The sequence below is a fragment of the Neolamprologus multifasciatus genome, chromosome 17 (genome assembly GCF_963576455.1).
Source record: "Neolamprologus multifasciatus chromosome 17, fNeoMul1.2, whole genome shotgun sequence".
Classification (NCBI taxonomy): domain Eukaryota; kingdom Metazoa; phylum Chordata; class Actinopteri; order Cichliformes; family Cichlidae; genus Neolamprologus; species Neolamprologus multifasciatus.
The window spans coordinates 35,458,808-35,476,198 of record NC_140455.1 but is presented as its reverse complement, the minus strand read 5'-3'; the positions used below and the strand labels follow the sequence as shown (position 1 = coordinate 35,476,198).

The 17,391-nt window shown below is 40.7% G+C and overlaps 1 protein-coding gene across 8 annotated transcripts in view; it reads right to left on the bottom strand.

Annotated features, from left to right (window-relative positions):
• The window catches only part of irag2 (inositol 1,4,5-triphosphate receptor associated 2), a 29,591-nt gene that overhangs the window by 4,347 nt on the left and 7,853 nt on the right, over window positions 1-17,391 (bottom strand). For 7 of the 8 annotated variants that reach the window (XM_085136797.1, XM_085136798.1, XM_085136800.1 and 4 more), the window contains 21 exons: window positions 17,047-17,190; window positions 16,816-16,911; window positions 15,997-16,148; window positions 12,919-13,030; window positions 11,740-12,013; window positions 10,437-10,489; window positions 8,180-8,279; window positions 7,406-7,586; window positions 6,416-6,497; window positions 3,810-3,856; window positions 3,607-3,695; window positions 3,345-3,481; window positions 2,649-2,727; window positions 2,520-2,562; window positions 2,406-2,433; window positions 1,953-2,093; window positions 1,415-1,549; window positions 1,175-1,322; window positions 861-904; window positions 683-751; window positions 48-106 (listed from right to left, as the gene is read on the bottom strand). In XM_085136797.1, the coding sequence (XP_084992923.1) occupies window positions 48-106; window positions 683-751; window positions 861-904; window positions 1,175-1,322; window positions 1,415-1,549; window positions 1,953-2,093; window positions 2,406-2,433; window positions 2,520-2,562; window positions 2,649-2,727; window positions 3,345-3,481; window positions 3,607-3,695; window positions 3,810-3,856; window positions 6,416-6,497; window positions 7,406-7,586; window positions 8,180-8,279; window positions 10,437-10,489; window positions 11,740-12,013; window positions 12,919-13,030; window positions 15,997-16,148; window positions 16,816-16,911; window positions 17,047-17,190 (2,213 nt within the window). The remainder of the gene's footprint in view (window positions 1-47; window positions 107-682; window positions 752-860; window positions 905-1,174; window positions 1,323-1,414; window positions 1,550-1,952; window positions 2,094-2,405; window positions 2,434-2,519; window positions 2,563-2,648; window positions 2,728-3,344; window positions 3,482-3,606; window positions 3,696-3,809; window positions 3,857-6,415; window positions 6,498-7,405; window positions 7,587-8,179; window positions 8,280-10,436; window positions 10,490-11,739; window positions 12,014-12,918; window positions 13,031-15,996; window positions 16,149-16,815; window positions 16,912-17,046; window positions 17,191-17,391) is intronic. The other variant, XM_085136799.1, reaches the window with a different exon arrangement.

Below are 17,391 nucleotides of genomic sequence, written 5' to 3'. Positions count from 1 at the left end.
TTGTTGTAACTTAACTTGAAGATAATTTAACACACACAAATACCCACCATGGGGACCGTCTGGTCAGTCGTTCCGATTCAACCTCTGAGCCATCTTGTGTTTTGGACTGTGTTGGGGGTGGGGGGCAAATTAAGCCATCATTAAAACCATACTCTCAAATAAAACTTAACCACAATCATATTTTGTCTGAATACATTTTCTGTATTAATGCTCTGCTTGTTGCTCTTAGTTCATTTAACTTTCCTTACGTTTTACATGTCAAGGACAACTGCAGTTTGTCTAACTACAAATACAGTCCAACTACACTGTGAAAATGTAATTTCAGTTTTCACTTTACACTATTATACCTCATGTCATTTTATAGAAAAAGCACATCTAAGAGAAGACTGCTTCACATACACCTTTGAAATTTATATTTTAAATAACTTGTGGACTACAGAAAAACTACAATTACGAACTACAAAAATGCCAGCCTTTGTAGGATACCGTCATCCAATGAGCTAGCTAGCTCAGTTTCAAGAATTACTTAAGAACGAATGATTTTCAAGCTGAAATATTGAGTTCAGACTTTAAAATATAAGGAAAGCTGCATCTTTGTAAACTATACATACAGTGGAGAAACAAAAACAAAATGTAACATATTTCCATTGTGATGATGTAGAGTCTTGCAACTGATACTCACTGTGTCAAAATGCATGTTGCCTGGGCCAGCACGAGAAATTGTTATCATGCTGCTCCGCCGGGCTGATGTCTATGAGAGCACGCACAGTGGTGGTAAATAAATATTGTAATTTACAGGATTAAAAAACAGTCAACAGAAATTTGAATAAATGGTCATGATGAAATCGTGTGTAATCCACCTTGCTGTACTGTGATGACTGTTTCTTTCTTTCACGGAAGTCATCTGGAAAGAGGAACATGTAGGTTACCCTTTGTGTACAAGATGTGTAGTTTGCATGCAAAATATCACATTTTACACAGACCTGATTCCTGAGTCTACTCTAGTGAGTATAGTGGTTCATGTGAGCACAGCTACAAACGCATTCATTACAAGGCCCAGTGCATATTTGGCATTTAACTTGGTATATAAAAAGTAATTATGAGTTTGCAGGAGTTTAAAACCTATTGTATGCTACGGTCAGACTTTGTATGTCTAACAGAAAAAGGGTACAACCTTTTTCTGTTTGTGATCCAAACGACCTCTCATTCTGCATGAGCGTCTCCCGCAGTTCCAGCAGCTCAGCATGCTCTTTGGTGTACAATCTCCTGAGGTTCTCCACGTGCTGAATCATTACCTCCACAGCCTTTCCAATACGACTCTCCTGCAAATCCCAAACAAAGGAAACCATTGAATAATGACAATCAAAGTTTGTTCCCTTGTCACGCAGAAAACATGTTTAAATTCTCCACTTACCTGATGAATCGCTCCTAGCATCTCAGAGCGACTGGACACCCTAGTCATGGACTGGATGAGAATATCCAGGTTTTTCTGGAGCCTCTGGATGATCTCCATTGATTGGTTGTCATTGTCACAAAGAGGAATAAGAGCCTAAGCAGAAAAAAAAAGGAAAAGTGAAAAGAGAGAGCTGAAGAACCAGCGAGAAAATATCATATAATTTCCTCAGTTTATTTTTTTATTTCAACATATACATTTTCTTATTTATATTATTATTATTTTACATATATTAAATAAATCGTACAAAATACATTAAAACCGTTGTCCACAATCACTCCACTACACTTCGAAGCTCTCGTGACCTTTGTACCTGTCAGCCCTTTTACTCAGCGAAACCAATAATTACACAATATATTGCAACTTCAATCACACTATGTTTGTGCAACAACCCTCTACTTCATTTACTTACAGAGTTATCACAGCTACCTATGTTGTGGTACTTTAATAACAAAGAAAAAAGAGAGAGAGTGTGCGCTCAACAGCTGCACACACACACCTGCAGTAAGCCCTGACAGCTTGACACTTCTTTGCGGACGTTCTCCTCGGCTAGGTCACGTGACCTCTCCTCTAGCCTGAGCCTCTTCTCCAAAGTGAACATGTCACACTTAAACCCCAGTGCCAGACGCTGGAACTCTGCCTGAAAACAGAAGAGATGCACTTTAGTCTGAAAAGTAGTATCCAAACAGCACCTCAAAATAGTATAAAGTACATTTCCATTCATTCTTCCTTAACATGGACAGCAGCAGAAAAGTTACACCATTGAAGTTGTGAAACTTCCACATGCACACACTTCATATTTCAAGAGAATTTAATAGACTTGATGAAAAAAATAGTTATAAAGTAAGCAATAAAGTACTATAAAGTAAAACTTACTAGCATTCTATATGGACACACCACATTTTTACAAGGTTAAAAGGCAAACACGTGCAGGATCCAGTGGTATACATACCTCGATCTCCTTATCACTAGGTGACAGGCTGCAGACAGAAAGACAAGATCAGAAAACTTCATGTGCACACGAATGATTTACAGATTATGTTGGAATGATAATAAGTTGTCTTACTTGTTCTTATCTTTGAAAGTGTCAGGAATGACTAACATCTCAGCTATAAGGAAACAAAAGCGTGCATGCAGTCATTCAAGTCCATGAATATTAAAAATGCATTTTAAACAATAAATATCTTAAACATACTTTCCGTGTCCATGCTGGCTACATTTTGGTCCTCCTGAACCTTGTGCTCCTTAACGGCCTCCACGGTGCGAGTCAGCTCCTGCAAGATCGGTACAAACATTCCAGGCTCTGTTTCTTTCTCGTCCCGCTTTGCTTCAGAGTCCGATTCTTCCATACTCAAATTCTCTTCAACACCAGTATTTCTCATGGATTTCACTACTTTTTACATAATGAATTGGAGCTGAAGAGTCAACACAGCTGGTTGTGCACTTGACTCTAGATTCTGAATGATCCGATCCTGAGTAGAAGTAAAACTCAAACTCTCTTCCTCCCTCTCTCGTGGTCATAGACAAGTGTTCACATGATTACACGCACTCACTCAGCAAGAAAGGCAGCATTTCTCTTCACGGTCCAGTCAAATATCACCTTAATGGTGCCATCTTACAGCTTTGTATTTCAAAATGCTGTAAGATTTTTATTTTATACATTTTAATTTGTTTTTTTTTATTTCTTTTTTTAAAGAGAATCTGACTACATGTGGCAGGAAAGCTAAAAATTTAAGATATCCACTACCTTTCTCCAAGGCCTTAAGAAGAAAACTAAAGTTCAAATTACTTTAAAAGTAATATTTATAAGTGGAGTTAAGCAGTTAAGAGCAAAGTCAGTGTGCAGATCTTACTAGTTCTCGCCTATTTTTGTCCTTTTTTCTTCACTAACCTCCGAATGGCTTGGACCAGAGACCGTACTGGCCATGCCGCTCCCTGATTGGCTGGTGTGTGTGACAGATGATGCCGACTGAGGAGAACTGCTGTCAGAGAGGGTGGTTGGCTTGCTGCTGATGAGCCGGCCTGTCCCTGGAAAGAAGAATTGCTGTGTGGGTGGATAAAGTTACACACAGACGCGGGAACAAAAAGCATTGCCATTTCTGGTTGTGGTTCATTTCTTGTTCCAGCACGCATATCTGTAAATTGTTCTTTACCTGCCGTGCTGGGCTCTGCTTTTGGAACCCCAGCTGCACAGTCCTGCACAGTCTCCTCTTCTTCCACCAGCACAGGTAGCAGGCTTGTGCTTGAAAATATATACTTTTACTTACACAATATTCTAGCAACCTACACTTTTACGTCTCTATTTATGGTATTTTTTGAAGCGAAGTTTTCTCCAAGCTGACGTTGAACCACTCACCTGTCCTCAGCTGGTGATCTGTTGGCCGAGTGGTCCTGGCTTAGGCTCTAAGATGGACCAAATTAAAAGCGACAAAGAAAAGGATGAGAAAAAACACAAGGTGGCCTTGAAGCACATTTTCGGTCCCAAGAAATTGTTAAAAGCTGCATGCACATAAATGTTCGTGTACATGTAGCGTACCTGTCCCATGGCAGTGAAACGCTATCTAAGCTGTACAGAGTGTGGAACAGAAAGACTGGATTGACTCCTTATATAATGTGGAGCTACATGGAGAGCTCTGCTGTTTTATGAGTGTGTGTTGCCGAGAAGAGTGCACAGTTAACACTGGCACAGTGCTAAGTAGTGGAGGCGGACTGTGTGCACACAGTTGTATGAATACACTCGTACAACGTAGCAAGGTGAGAGCTCAGACCAAAGCAGTAGGATATTGTGTAATAAGTGTAGATAATATGACTTCTGACACAACTGCTTCTTTATTTTGCTGCTGCTTTAGGGGTCGCCAGAGCGAATAATCCCAGCGCAGCATCCTCCTCGGTGACAACAGCCAAATTTGAGCCCTACTCTCACCACCATGTTCCTGTCTTTTCTACTCCCGCTTCCTCCAAAGAGGCCTTACTCGTCTCCTCTTCCTTTGTCTTCAGCTCATCACACCTCCCCTGCATGAAAGGAGAATGAACTGAGTCCTGATGTTGTTGTTGATGTGCGCGGCTAGCTGCTAGCTTAGAGTGTAAAGTTACGACAACCGGAGAATAAAAGTGCAGAAAGGCGTTGAAATGTGGTCGGGTCTGTCGCGCATCATTTACACTGCCACTGAGTGACAGGAAGTGTGCACTCTGGACACTCTGGTCTATCACAGGGCTTCTCCAATTACTCTCATGCTGTGAGGTGAAAAACCACTACAGCACCACACATTGTGAATACATTAATCTGATTACACGTTCTTCTTGTGGTGCTAGATTTCCAATTTGTAATGCTGCATTTAAGAACAACTGGGCTTTCCAGGATCTGCAGTGCTTATCATCTTGCAGCCGTCTACAAATATCTCTAAAAACAATGTCTGAAAATGTAGAGTACCGAACAGTTTCTGATGCACAAGCTGCAGCACACCATTCTTATCATTGAGAAAACCTTTCGGTTGCGAGACAGGAGCCCCTGCTCAGTGCAGCGACACGGGCTTAGGGGTGAAACCTGGACAATCCGCAAGCAAAATCTGCACCCTTGATGATGCTGGCAACTTTTGCTTCGTTGGCCTGGGACGGTGACGGTGTCGACATTGGGATCGATGAACAATTTCTTGTTAACTTAGTACGAAACAAGTTTTTAAATTCAGTTAAATTTTATCATTTCTAAACATGCTTTGAGTGAGTGAGTGAGTATCTTTTTGCAGTTATTAAACCCGATAATCAAAGAATGAACAGTTTGACGTTGTCGAGTCAAAAAGTCCTAAAAAATAAACAATGATTGATCAACAAAATAAATGTGTTTTTTCATTTGTTTTTTTCATATTAATCTGGGAATTTTTAGACTACTCAGGTTTTCGCATGCTGTGTCACATCCAATTGAAACTAAATAAAAAGTGCCACTATCAGGATAAATAATATGGTTGACTTTCTTTATATTCTTGTTGTCAATATGAACGAAGACCTATGAAAATGGATTCATTTACAAGTAAAATTACAGTTTGAATATATTTGAATAATTGGGTTCAAATAGAATACTCAACTTCAAAAAGATAAAAGGCCTCAATTCTTAGTTATAAACACTGACCTGGCTATAAAAATAAAAACAATCACTATCTCTCAGTAGGGTGGCAGGCCATAAAGTTAACATCAAGTAGGAGACTAAACAAAACAAACCGACAGATCTGGCAGAGAGCAGGACGTACACTAGCCGTGGTGAAACAACTCGGACATCTGGGGATGGTTCCCAATCTCCAAACAAAGGAATGTAATATGCAAAAATGTACTTTTAAAACCACAGAAGTCATTCAAGACCAACCAATAAATTAAGAGGTAAAAATAATAATAAATAGTAGTCAAGTAACTGTGTAACCAACTTGTTGAGCAAAAATGCTAAAGAACACACACAAACTTTGTTTTTGTTTTGATTAAGCTACTATGTATAACTTCTTTGCCTGTAAACTTGACCGATTTCAACATGCGCTGAGAGATATTAGATTTTTCATCGTTTTTTTATGAACTACCCAAACCTGAGACATCTTGAAGTAAACAGTCTCTGTTAAAGTTCTTTAACAGTTATCAAAGAACTTTAACGGAGACTTTCATGAGCAGTATGAGGTATAACACACTTGCCTTGTATGTTAACTGAGCTGAGGGAAGCTGACAGTCAAGCCCATAACTCCTGATGTAACTAGCTTGATCAGTCTGATCACATACCTTTTTGCTTTTCTAAGGAAAACCCAGCCCCTGCCCAGCCTGTTGAACTCCACCTCCCTTTATAATACACCTTCACTGACTGAACACATACAAAGTTGCAAACAGAACAAGTCAAAAAGAGGAAGGGGAAGTATTCATGAGTGGGCGCTGAAAAGATGAGAGGAAATTGTTTTCATTTATGCATTAAAGCACTTCTCTTCTGCTACTAACCTTAATATAGCTCATGTCTCCGGCAGTTGAGCCCACCTTGCCTCCCTTCTCTTGTCCTTCGTGGTCCACACTGGTTGGCTGGCTGCCGACAACAGTTGAAAGATCAGAGATCAGCTTTTAGGTATTGTCCATTTTTGGATTCTTTATTGATATGCCTGATAGACTTTCTAGCTAGCTAATAAGCCAACTGACACAGTGAAAGGCAGCAAGAGAGATGAGGAACAGACTTCATCTCTGTGGAGGTAGACTGTGCCTATGCAAAGCATGGGGCACAGAGATACCAATTAGCCTTTGCACTCCTCCCACAGCAATGAAAACGCCCATTTGACTAGCAAATGTTGCCCAAGTCGCAGGGAAATGTTCAAACTTCATGAAAGACTGCTTCAGTTATGACTACTGTGACTATTGATAATTCCTTTCAAGTTCCAATTCAAAGAATAACCATGTGAGACTGAGTGACAAAATTATATTGTGTACTAAAGAGGCGCGTTTTCTGTGCCCCAGGTGAGGTTTACCAGTTCAGACCTCACACAATGATCCTTTTCAGTGGCACTGAAGGAAAAGGCTGACCAGGAAATGTCCATCTCTATTTATTTTCTATACCAACTTTCACACTAGATGTCGTTGCAATTTACAATATATTCAAATTACCACATCACTAGTTGATCATCAGTGATCCTCTGGTTCTCTTCATCCCTTTCATTATCATATTCTGTCTTTTGGAAATTCCCATTTGCACATTGATGACTCTCACTCTCTCAGCACAAATAAACACAAAGTATCTTTGTTTTGCAGCTCTATCAAGTCTTGTGAACTGATTGCAACAAAGTAGCCTCACAATTTAATGTAAGCTATTACAACTGTCTTTCTTGCAAACAACTTCAAAATTCTATTATTTGGCGCCCCCTAGTGGCAATGACAAAAAAGTCAATGACAGCAATCCAAGAGTCTTTTTTTTTCTGGTAGCAAAGTCAAATGTTTGTCAGTCACCTCTCAGTCTGGGTAATGGTCTCGTCTGATCCAGGCGAGGTGCTGTTGGGAGAAACCATATCAGCTGCCGGGGGAGGGGTGCTAACAGGAGTTATAGTTTGGTTCTGATCAGGTGGGTTTCTCAAAGTTTCAGCTGGACCACAGGAGTCAGACTGTCCATTTTCACAAGCCTCTGCACCTGCTGATACAAGAGCCAAAGTTAGTTTATTTATAGACTATCAGTATGAAATAATATGAATATAATAGGCTTTTTCACAATTACGAGTTTCTCTTTTGTAATATTTTGCACTTAATTCAGTGCAAACTGGGTTTAGTTTACAGTACATGAGCATTAGTTATAATTACACATATACATTAGTACCACATTTCCCCTCTCTAGGTCATATTTAACCACAATAATCATCATAAAAAGTTAATTTTGCAACTTCCTTATCCAGTAAATAAAATAGGATAAAGATAACAAGAAACAGTAATACAGGGTTTGCTTACCAAATACAAGTTCAACCAAAATAAACACAGCATAAGGTCATTAAAACATAAGTGATGTGACTCCTTAGTAGCATGTGATCATCTTGCACGATTTAGTAAAGCCTTGTCTCGTCTAAACAAACAGCATACCAAGCCATTCAGGAAATGACTCACTCTGGTTAAGGTGTAAATGCAAACAGTTGAACTGGAGTCTAGCTGACAGCAGGGGGAGAGGAAAGTGAAACAGAAAGATAGCAAGTAATCAGCACTTCAAGTGTAATACGGAGACAGAGGAGGAGGTCTTACTGTTATTTTCTGAGTGGGGCAGATCGGGGAGAGCATCCGCCTCTGGCTGTGTAACGCTGACAGCTTGTGAGTGGGAGCTCAGTGGTACCACTGCGTCTTCCTGGAAGGAAGAAAAAAAGTGCACGCACACACAGAAATATTGACAAATATTCAAAAAAAGAGAAAAGGAGTGAAAAGATCAAATAAGCAGCACACTAAACAGCACACACCATATACTAAAACAGCAGGCACACAGTCAATAGAAACAAATCTCTGTCAAATGAGGAGACATTACATAAGAAGTCAAAATCTTACAGATGACAGAAAGCACAAAGAGTCTGCCCCATCGTTGATGGGCTGCTGGAAAGACCCCCAATTACTGTCATCATCATAGGAATTCAAAAGCAAACATCACTTTCATAATGCTAGCATTGATGAGTGATTAAATTGGTTTTATCAACCTCACAGGCATGAAATTAATTAAACAGTGAGCAAGTGGGTAGAATTCATAACATGCAAGATAAGCGAGTGCAAGACGCCAAGATTATAGCTACTTCTTTTCCCTTTCACATCAGTGTGATCGTAGCGTTTCATCAGTGACAACCTATATTTATTAAAAAAATAAAATTAAAAAAGCAGTTTCTGTACAAGCATGCAGACTGCTGACTGTATGTAGAGGCTGTGAATAATATGTGACGAGCAATTTGGTAGGCAAATGACAGAAGAGGACAGGGAAAGGAAGGCAGAGACACTGTTTAATATCTTACATCATAAATTCTTATTTAGTGGAGTAAAAAACTTGAGACAGCCGTCAATGACAGGCAGAAGAAACTGAGATTTCAGCACATTCAAAGCAGTTATTGGCAGCTAAAGACCTTGAAATTTAATAAGTCAAAAGGATCCCTGAATAGGTAGACTTCAATGAAAGAGTCACTGCTCTTAATATTAACTGTACGGAAGTAACTTTCTGTTGAGTTAAAATGACAGAAATATGCTGACAATGACCTCTGCAAAACTTCAAACACCACAGATTGTCACAAATGCTAGTTGCGTAATTATTATTGCAGTTGACCACAGCCAACTGATGCTGAGTCATCTTAATAATATGAAGCATTATATTACTTCATTGCAGTCGCATGTGACAGATATGGTTATATTTTCAACTACAGCCAAATTAAATATTAACAACTTAAATGAACCGTGGAAGGTGCAATAAGCATCAAATCAGCTTAATGAAACGGTGCTGCTGAAGTCTCATCTACTGTTGGCAGACTTGCTGATGATTCAGTGTCTTGCTCAAGAGATCAACATCAGTAATAGTTGAGAGTGGAGTGGGGAGTCATAGAGGAAAGACAGCCAAAGGAGTAAATTGATTTCACAATCCACATTCTTCAGATAGATGGTTTAGAAAAAAAAATCTTTTTAGTTTACCCTCTTTAAAGAAAGCCATGTATGGAGTGGCGGACATGTATTCTTAACAGCAAAATCTGAGCAGACATTTCACATTACTCTAGGTCAGCGGTCCCCAACCCCCGGGCCTCGGACCGGTACCGGTCCGTGAGTCGTTTGGTACCGGGCCGCGAGAGTTGAGGCTCAGGTGTGAAATGTATAGTTTTCAGGGTTTTATCGGTTTTCAGCGTTATTTTGTTATCGTTTTTATCGTTAACTCTGTTTTCCTGGGTCTTTTCACGTGTGTTATGAATAAATCTTCTTTTTTTTCGGTACTGGTACTAGTTTTATTTTGTTGTATTTATCCGCGACACCTTAAAGGCTGGTCCATGAAAATATTGGCATAAACCGGTCCGTGGCGCAAAAAAGGTTGGAGACCGCTGCTCTAGGTAATCAAAGGTTTCAGATGCTAAAGTGTTAGCAACAGTCACCGTTTTAGCTAGTCAGCTAAGGCGATCCCAAATTCCATGGCAATGCTTTTAGATCACTTTTAACAGCTACATCTAATGATATAGGACATACTTATGTACCCATGTATCACATGTGCCATCAAATATGAATGTGGCCATGTTGATTTTAATTAAAAATACATTTGAGAAACTTGATTAAAAATATGTTTCAAGGAAAGAAAACCTGTTATTTTTTATGGGGTTTCATTCTGCAACATCCCACCAAGATGTATTCTTATTAGGCTTCAGCATAACTTAACATTAGAGCCTTTTAACCAAGTTGTGTCATTTCAAGTGAGTCTTTTGATCAAGCATAATAAGAAATAACTTAAAAAATGACCTTCAAATTCAAATGTAGTGAGCACCTAATTTTAATGTACCTGCAAAGGTTGACAGGTCACCTCTGGCTCTGACTCACTACAGGCTGCAGAACCTGGGACAGAGGGAAGATGAGAAAACAAATGAAACAAAGAAATTAGAGAAGTCTGAGAAAAAGGACCAAACAAAGAGGCTGATCGCTGAGAACCCAGAGCCCTGTCAAATCCATCCTGGGGTTAATTCACAAACCAACTGCACTGTCGCCATAAAAGGTCAGACAGTCTATTATGTAAAGAACTGAGCTGAGGGAGGGGCAAAGGGGTTAAAATACCATCCATGGCTAAGGTGGCATTAATGACCACACTTGCACACTTGTTTTCTGTTTCTCGGCCTGCCAACCGCTCATGCAGACAGAGGAATGGGGATTACTGTGCTCACTTCATGGCCTCAGACCAGTCACACACCTGGCCATAGAAGGATCTTGAGGAAGAGAGGATTTCTCGTGCTGTGTTGACATACGCACACACACACATTCCCTCGCTGAACCTTTAGAAGCCCAGGGCCACAACAACCATAGAAGGCAGGGGTCTGCTTAGATTGGCCTCAGAGATTGAGCATCCTTACAGTCAGACTGTGAGCGAGTACTGTTCTGGTTCTAAAGGTAGCCGACTCCCATGAATTACTGGGGAATAATCCAGTTTATCTCACACACGCACAAATAAATCAACACTCAAAGACAATGGTAATCGGTTAAGAGTTTATCATATACAACGTAGACTGATTCGTCACTGGAGGTATATGTGAATTCAAGGTCACTGAAAAAATTGGCATTGTCTGTAAATGTTCTCAAATCAATAATCTGGTTAAACAACCTCCATGTAGATAACATTTGCTGTCTATAACAACTTCTGCTTGGAAGAACACTTCAGTTAGAGTTTTGCAAATTAACAAATCATTAGCTATAATTTTAGTAATTCAAACAATTACTTCAATACTTTCTTGCTAAACATTTACAGGATGTATCAGATCACAGTCGTGCTGCATGGCGCTAGCTCATATTTCATTTTTAAAGAGTCGATTCTCCTGCATTTAATCCAGAGCTAGTAAGAGGGAGAACACATGGGTCACAGCAAGGCTAGAAAAATACTGAACTATATTTAGCTCTATTTGGCTTGGCCAAGAGGTTCCAGTTAGCTCTGGGCCAGTTATGCTGAACACTGGATATTAAAGGCTCAAGGAAAACTCCTCAAAGGTCTCAACTTTCCTTGAGATAACGAGGAATATTTGTTCTTGTTTAAAGCCAACTCAAAATCAACACCCTGTGAGTCTTTAAAGTGTGAGCAGTTGTCATTATGCCTAACTCACCTCGACCTTCTCCCACTGTGCCCTGCCCAGATTGGGCTTCCACTGTGACAACAGACAGCGGAGTTGATGTGTCCCTCACGTCTCCCTCCCCGCCGCTATCCACCACTGTCCACCTCTCCTCTGCGTCCTCCTCTTCACCTCTGTCTGTTATTTTATCTCCCGTTTCCTCAAGCCTCTCTTCTCTTTGCCCGTCATGGCAATTTCTCTCTGCTAGCTCATTCTTAAGGAAATCTTGAATAGCAAATTCCTCGTCCCAGTCCAAGTCATCTCCAACCTAAAAATAAAAAATGCAAAATGCAAAGGTGAAATTTGCAGAAGCATTTCAAAACCCACTCTAGTAAAAGAACATCTGGAGGACTGAAGGTGGCATAGTTACAGTTACAAAAAAATCTTTTTGATGCAAAGTTTCTGTACAGCTATTGCTGCTTCTGGTCTAACAAACTACACACTTAGTTCTCATAATACCTATCACCATAAAACAAAATACAGTATTTACAGTAAGAAAAGCTCTCAAACATGCCAGCTTGATGTAGAAGACGTCCACAGCAGCCTGGTTTAATTCAGGGCTATCCTGTAAAATATCTAAAACTTAAAGCTTAGTTGTTATGGACAGCCTGGTTACTGTATGCATGTATATGGTTGCTGTATAAACATATACATTTGTGTGAGGTACATCAGCACCTCACATATTCCTTTTTAGAGTAAAACAATGGTGTTGGAATGGAAATGTTCAAGTATGCGTCAGCGTGTTATTAGCAGTGCGTAGGTGTGTGCTTGCATCCGATTCTGCATGCATGTGTATTTATGTGCGGGGGTGCACATGTCCACTTCAGTCGCCAGCTCGCAGTGAGCTCTCCTCTACTATCTCTACTCCATCTGTCTGAATACAGTGCGAGCTGTCTCTCCAGTGATGCACACATTGTGGTTACTGATAACAATGTAAAAAGAGCATACATGTATATTATTACATCTGATTATTTTCTAACCCCAGCTGAGAGAGGATTTAAAAAGTGCAGATGGTGTACATCACACTTGAGTCTTACTCATTGAATATGCAAAAAATTATGCACACAGACTATAGATGAAGATTTCTTTAGGAATGGTGAAAGCAAGGGTCTGCAATTGTTTATGGCATAAAACTTAATAAAGCATAATGAGCCCCATCCCCTGTTTTCTGACCTCCTCTTCTAGTGCAGGTGTCTGGCATGAGGCCTCTCTGCTATCCTGAGGGGTCTTTAGCTGCTCGAGCTCCTCACACAGCTGCCGCTTCTGGTTCTCCTGCTCCTGCACCCTGTATGCAATTACACGGCGCCACGTTAATAACAGCTCAAGCATTATTAGTTTAAGGAAAGATGGGGTAGCTACATCTAAACTGTCTGAAGACGCATCCAAGCCCATGCAAGCAGATCCTAGTAGAAAGTACAGCGGACATACTGTACCCAATCCGCAGGCCCATGCAGTGTCCCATTCTGTTGCCCAGGGTGACCAGCGCCAGTTCTCCGACTGGCCCAGTAATGCTTCCTTCAGTCTAGATTTTCAAATGATCCAGAACTAAACCTACAGTGAGCCCTCTGCAGTTTCTTCCCCCCCACCCCCAAACAAGATCACCCTGACAGCTGAGCTTCTAAATCCCAGGTCTGACCAGCTCTCTCCCTCTGGTCTTGTGGTGCACCAGACCAAACCCTGTTATATATCCAAAGGGGACGGCCGTTTCTATGAACACACATCAACAGACACGCGTAGAATGCAAGACAAATCCATCCAGAGTCAGAATACAATCCAGGAATGGCCCAGACCCAACTTAGTGAGGCAGGCCCTCTATGGTCACTGAGGTCGGGATGATTAACGGGTCTTTCCTCCATTCACTACAACAACTGACTGCCCAACTGAAACAGAGCCTGGACAAGCAGAGCCCCCCCTCAGTGACACCTGTAGCGGTCTGAGTACTCTGTGTGTGTGTGTGGTTATTTATTAGGGGTCGGGGAAAAAAATCGATACTGTGTAGCATCGTGATATTTTGTTTGCTAATAATGTATCAATACAGAGACAGCAGAAATCGATATTTTGTTACAAAAAAAAGTTTTTGTGCTCTGACTTCAGAGCATGTTGATCCTTTTTCTGAGCAAGAATCCTGACATTCCTTCACTGTCCAAATGTGTTTAACTTTTTTTTGGCAGCAATAAACATGACAGTTTACTTATTTTAATTTAAGACATGTTTTATTTTAATTAAGTTTAAAACTTTTTTATTTAATGTAAAATTATATTTTGTTTTAATTTACTTTCAAATTCTTCAGTTGCTGAAGGGGCTGCATAGTTTTCATAAACTGCATAGTTCAGAATAGCTATAATTGTACCAGATGGTTGATTCAGTTAAGTTGGACTAGACTGTAATACAAACCGTTCAGTTTGTCAACAATAAAACTGAAATGAGAGAAAGACTGAGTGTGAGACTTTGATATTAGAGAAAATGAATATTGATAAAATTTACCTTTATGTACAGAATCTGAATATCACAAAATATTTAAAAAATTGCAATAATATCGTATCGTGCGTTAAGTATTGTGATTAGGGCTGGGCGATATGACCCAAAATTCATATCTCGATATTTTTTAGCTGGGTGGCGATATAAGATATATATCTCGATATTTTTTTAAAGCCATAAGTCACACTGTGTCCCAGATGTCACACAGGCATTTTTATTTACATACAGCATAGATTTACATAAAGAAATTACTCAAAAAGAAATTATGAGCATTTATTAAATAATCATGCTCCATAAATAAAAGAAAACAATGTTGTTTTTGTGCATAACAAAAAGCTCAGAATTGTGCAGTCAAAATGTAAACTAACAGACGCTGAGCATAATAACAAAGACAGATTTCACAGCTGCTCTGTTCCCAACTTCTACTGCGTGACTGACAGCCTTGAGTTTGAAATCCTCTTTGTAACCATGTCTCTTAACAGGTGCCATTTATTGCCCTTATACACACACAATACGGTAATATTACGTTGAAGCACAGTACGTATCACTCCGCGAGACTCCAGACTACGGTAGCCGTAATGCTCCGACAATCTATCAAGCGCTGCATCTCCTTAGCTTACCAAAGTCGTACTAAAACATTTTTTGACAGATTGCTGAGCGCCGTGTACCACCTAAAATCGGTTCGCGGTCAGTAAGCACAACCAGAATTCATACATAAGCCGCGCTGTCAACTTTTGAGAAAATGAAGGGATTCTAGGCCGTGCAGCCCCTGTGGGCTGACGTTAGCATGGTTAGCTCGTTAGCGCGGTTAGCTCGCTAACACGTTGACGCCGTCCAGCCCCACAACTCGCTAACGGAGATTTGCCGTGTCCATCGTGTCGCTGCCTGCAGGTGAAGCTATGGGGGAGGAGGGGGAGTTGTGTTCAGTGAAGGAGGGGCGAGGCCGAGTAATGTTGCGTAGAGACAAAAGTGGACGAAAGAGAGGCAAACGTGTGGCTCCACAAGTATAATTATAACGTAACATAGACTATATCGATATAAAGGATATTGTCACATCTTATATCTCGTATGAAAATATATCGATATTTTTTAAAAGATCGATATATCGCCCAGCCCTAATTGTGATAATATCGTATCGTGGGATGTATGGTGATTCCCACCTCTATTATTTATCTAGACTAATCAAGGTTTTAGAAACACTGCTCAGCTGACCCAAAAGTAGAACTTAGCTAAAATTGACATGTTACCAGGAAAGCACCATGAAGCAAACAAAACCTCAAGTCTTGTAAGCCTCCTAACAAGCCTACTTGAAAGGTCAGCTAGTCTAATCAGCTAACCTTGGGAACTCATTATGTCTAGACTGCATTTAAATCAGTGATTACGCTGCTGTGCTTAACCAGCTTGTAGTCTTCATTATCTTCAGTGGTGCCAGTATTACTAGCAGGATTTTTTTCTTTTAGCTCTGCCTATAAGTGTTTAATCCAACCAATGAGATCACGGCTATTCAAAACAACTCCGCCTCAAAAAGAAAAAATGTTTCCCTACCTTAAAAGCAAGTCGTCTTGGATTATCCGCCACAAGATCCACTGGAATTCTGCTCTCTTACATCGATTTTTCCTGGCACTAATCTTTCATCCACCTCCTCTCTCACACCAGACTCAAAACGAGAACTGCTGTTAGTGTTGAACGGATCGCTCGGTTCTGACTGCCCACCTTTTTTCGCATGCACAGCTACACATGAACAAGCAGCGCATACAGCAAAGATGTACTCACCTGACAGAAAGGTGGAGGATCTCAGTGCGGGACCTCCTCATGTTTCCAGCCATTTTGATCAGCTCTTTCTCCAGTGAGTCAGTGTACTGGGCCAGCTGGTCCAGGCTGAGGACCCAGTCTGCCCTACGTGCGTCCAGCTCGGCCTGCACTGTCTGTAGGAAGATGAGGCTGAGGGGTGAGCCTCTCGCTCGAGTAAAAGGCCGCAGATTTAATAGCTGGGTGTCTTTTACGCCCCCAAAAGTTGTGACACCTAACTGACACAAACTCTTTCCGTGACAGCTAGCACGCTGAAGAACCAGCAAAACACACACTGGCACAGCTCAGGTACACTAATGATTTCTGTCTCATTTGGCATGTTTACTGCTTTATGGCAGAACGTGGCTAATGAACGCAGAGTGGCAACAATGCAGGAGGAGGGGGGACGAGAAACACAGAGAGAGAGTGAGCGAGAGAGATACAGAAAGAGTGGAAGAGGAGGGGGAAGTGGGTTGTGCTCACAGTAAAACACAGTGACTAAACACTGCTTGGATGGGGCCTGTTGGAGAGTTATATAAGTGAGAGCTCTCGAGACCAGAAATGGTGGGTGGGAAGGATAGAAAGAGCAGATAGGCTGTGATAAATGGAAAAAAGGAGAGCAACAGGTGGAGGAAGAATAATTTCTATAATTTTATGACTCATATTTTAAAAAGTATAGCCATCTGCAGACTTGAATTACTCAGACCCAGAAACGTACACAGACACTTATTCTGTGGTCAACACTGACAGCGTTATAGCTAGGCTGATGCTGACTGTAAAGTTCAAAATGTGAATGTGTCTCACCTGAAGACTGCTGTCGCCTTCCGTCTGTGCGTGGTCATCTAACAAAACTCTAACTGAAGTTAAGACAGAGTCGGTTTCTTTTCTGAAGTCCCTTTTCTGAGAGACAAAAGTGAAAGACAGGATCACACAACCCTCAGCAACTCAACTTCATCTCTACACCTCAAATTCTAAATAGGTGCAGTTAGAAATGAAAACGCTGAATGTTACACAACATAAGAGAGACTGGTTCACCAGTTTATTTATGAGGTTTTTGAACTCCAGTGCCATGTGTTCAGGGCTGGGTCCCTGCAGCATCAGCAGCACCTCCCTGTCCAGAGTCTCATCCAGTGGGGAGGCAAAGCTTGTAGTGGACAAATAGTCAACTCCATGAGGAGCCTGTAGACAGGAGCAGTAGATTTATATGAATAAGTCAAAGGCTTTCTTAAAAATTATTATTGCAGAGAAGGTGGTCTTTTAAGTATGCGGCCTGTGAATGGCTGCATCAGATGTTAGGACAGCGGTTTGTGTTGCTTTGCAATGTGTACCGATTATGTGAGACACTCTGGAAAAGACTAATCATCAAAGAACAGTTCATTC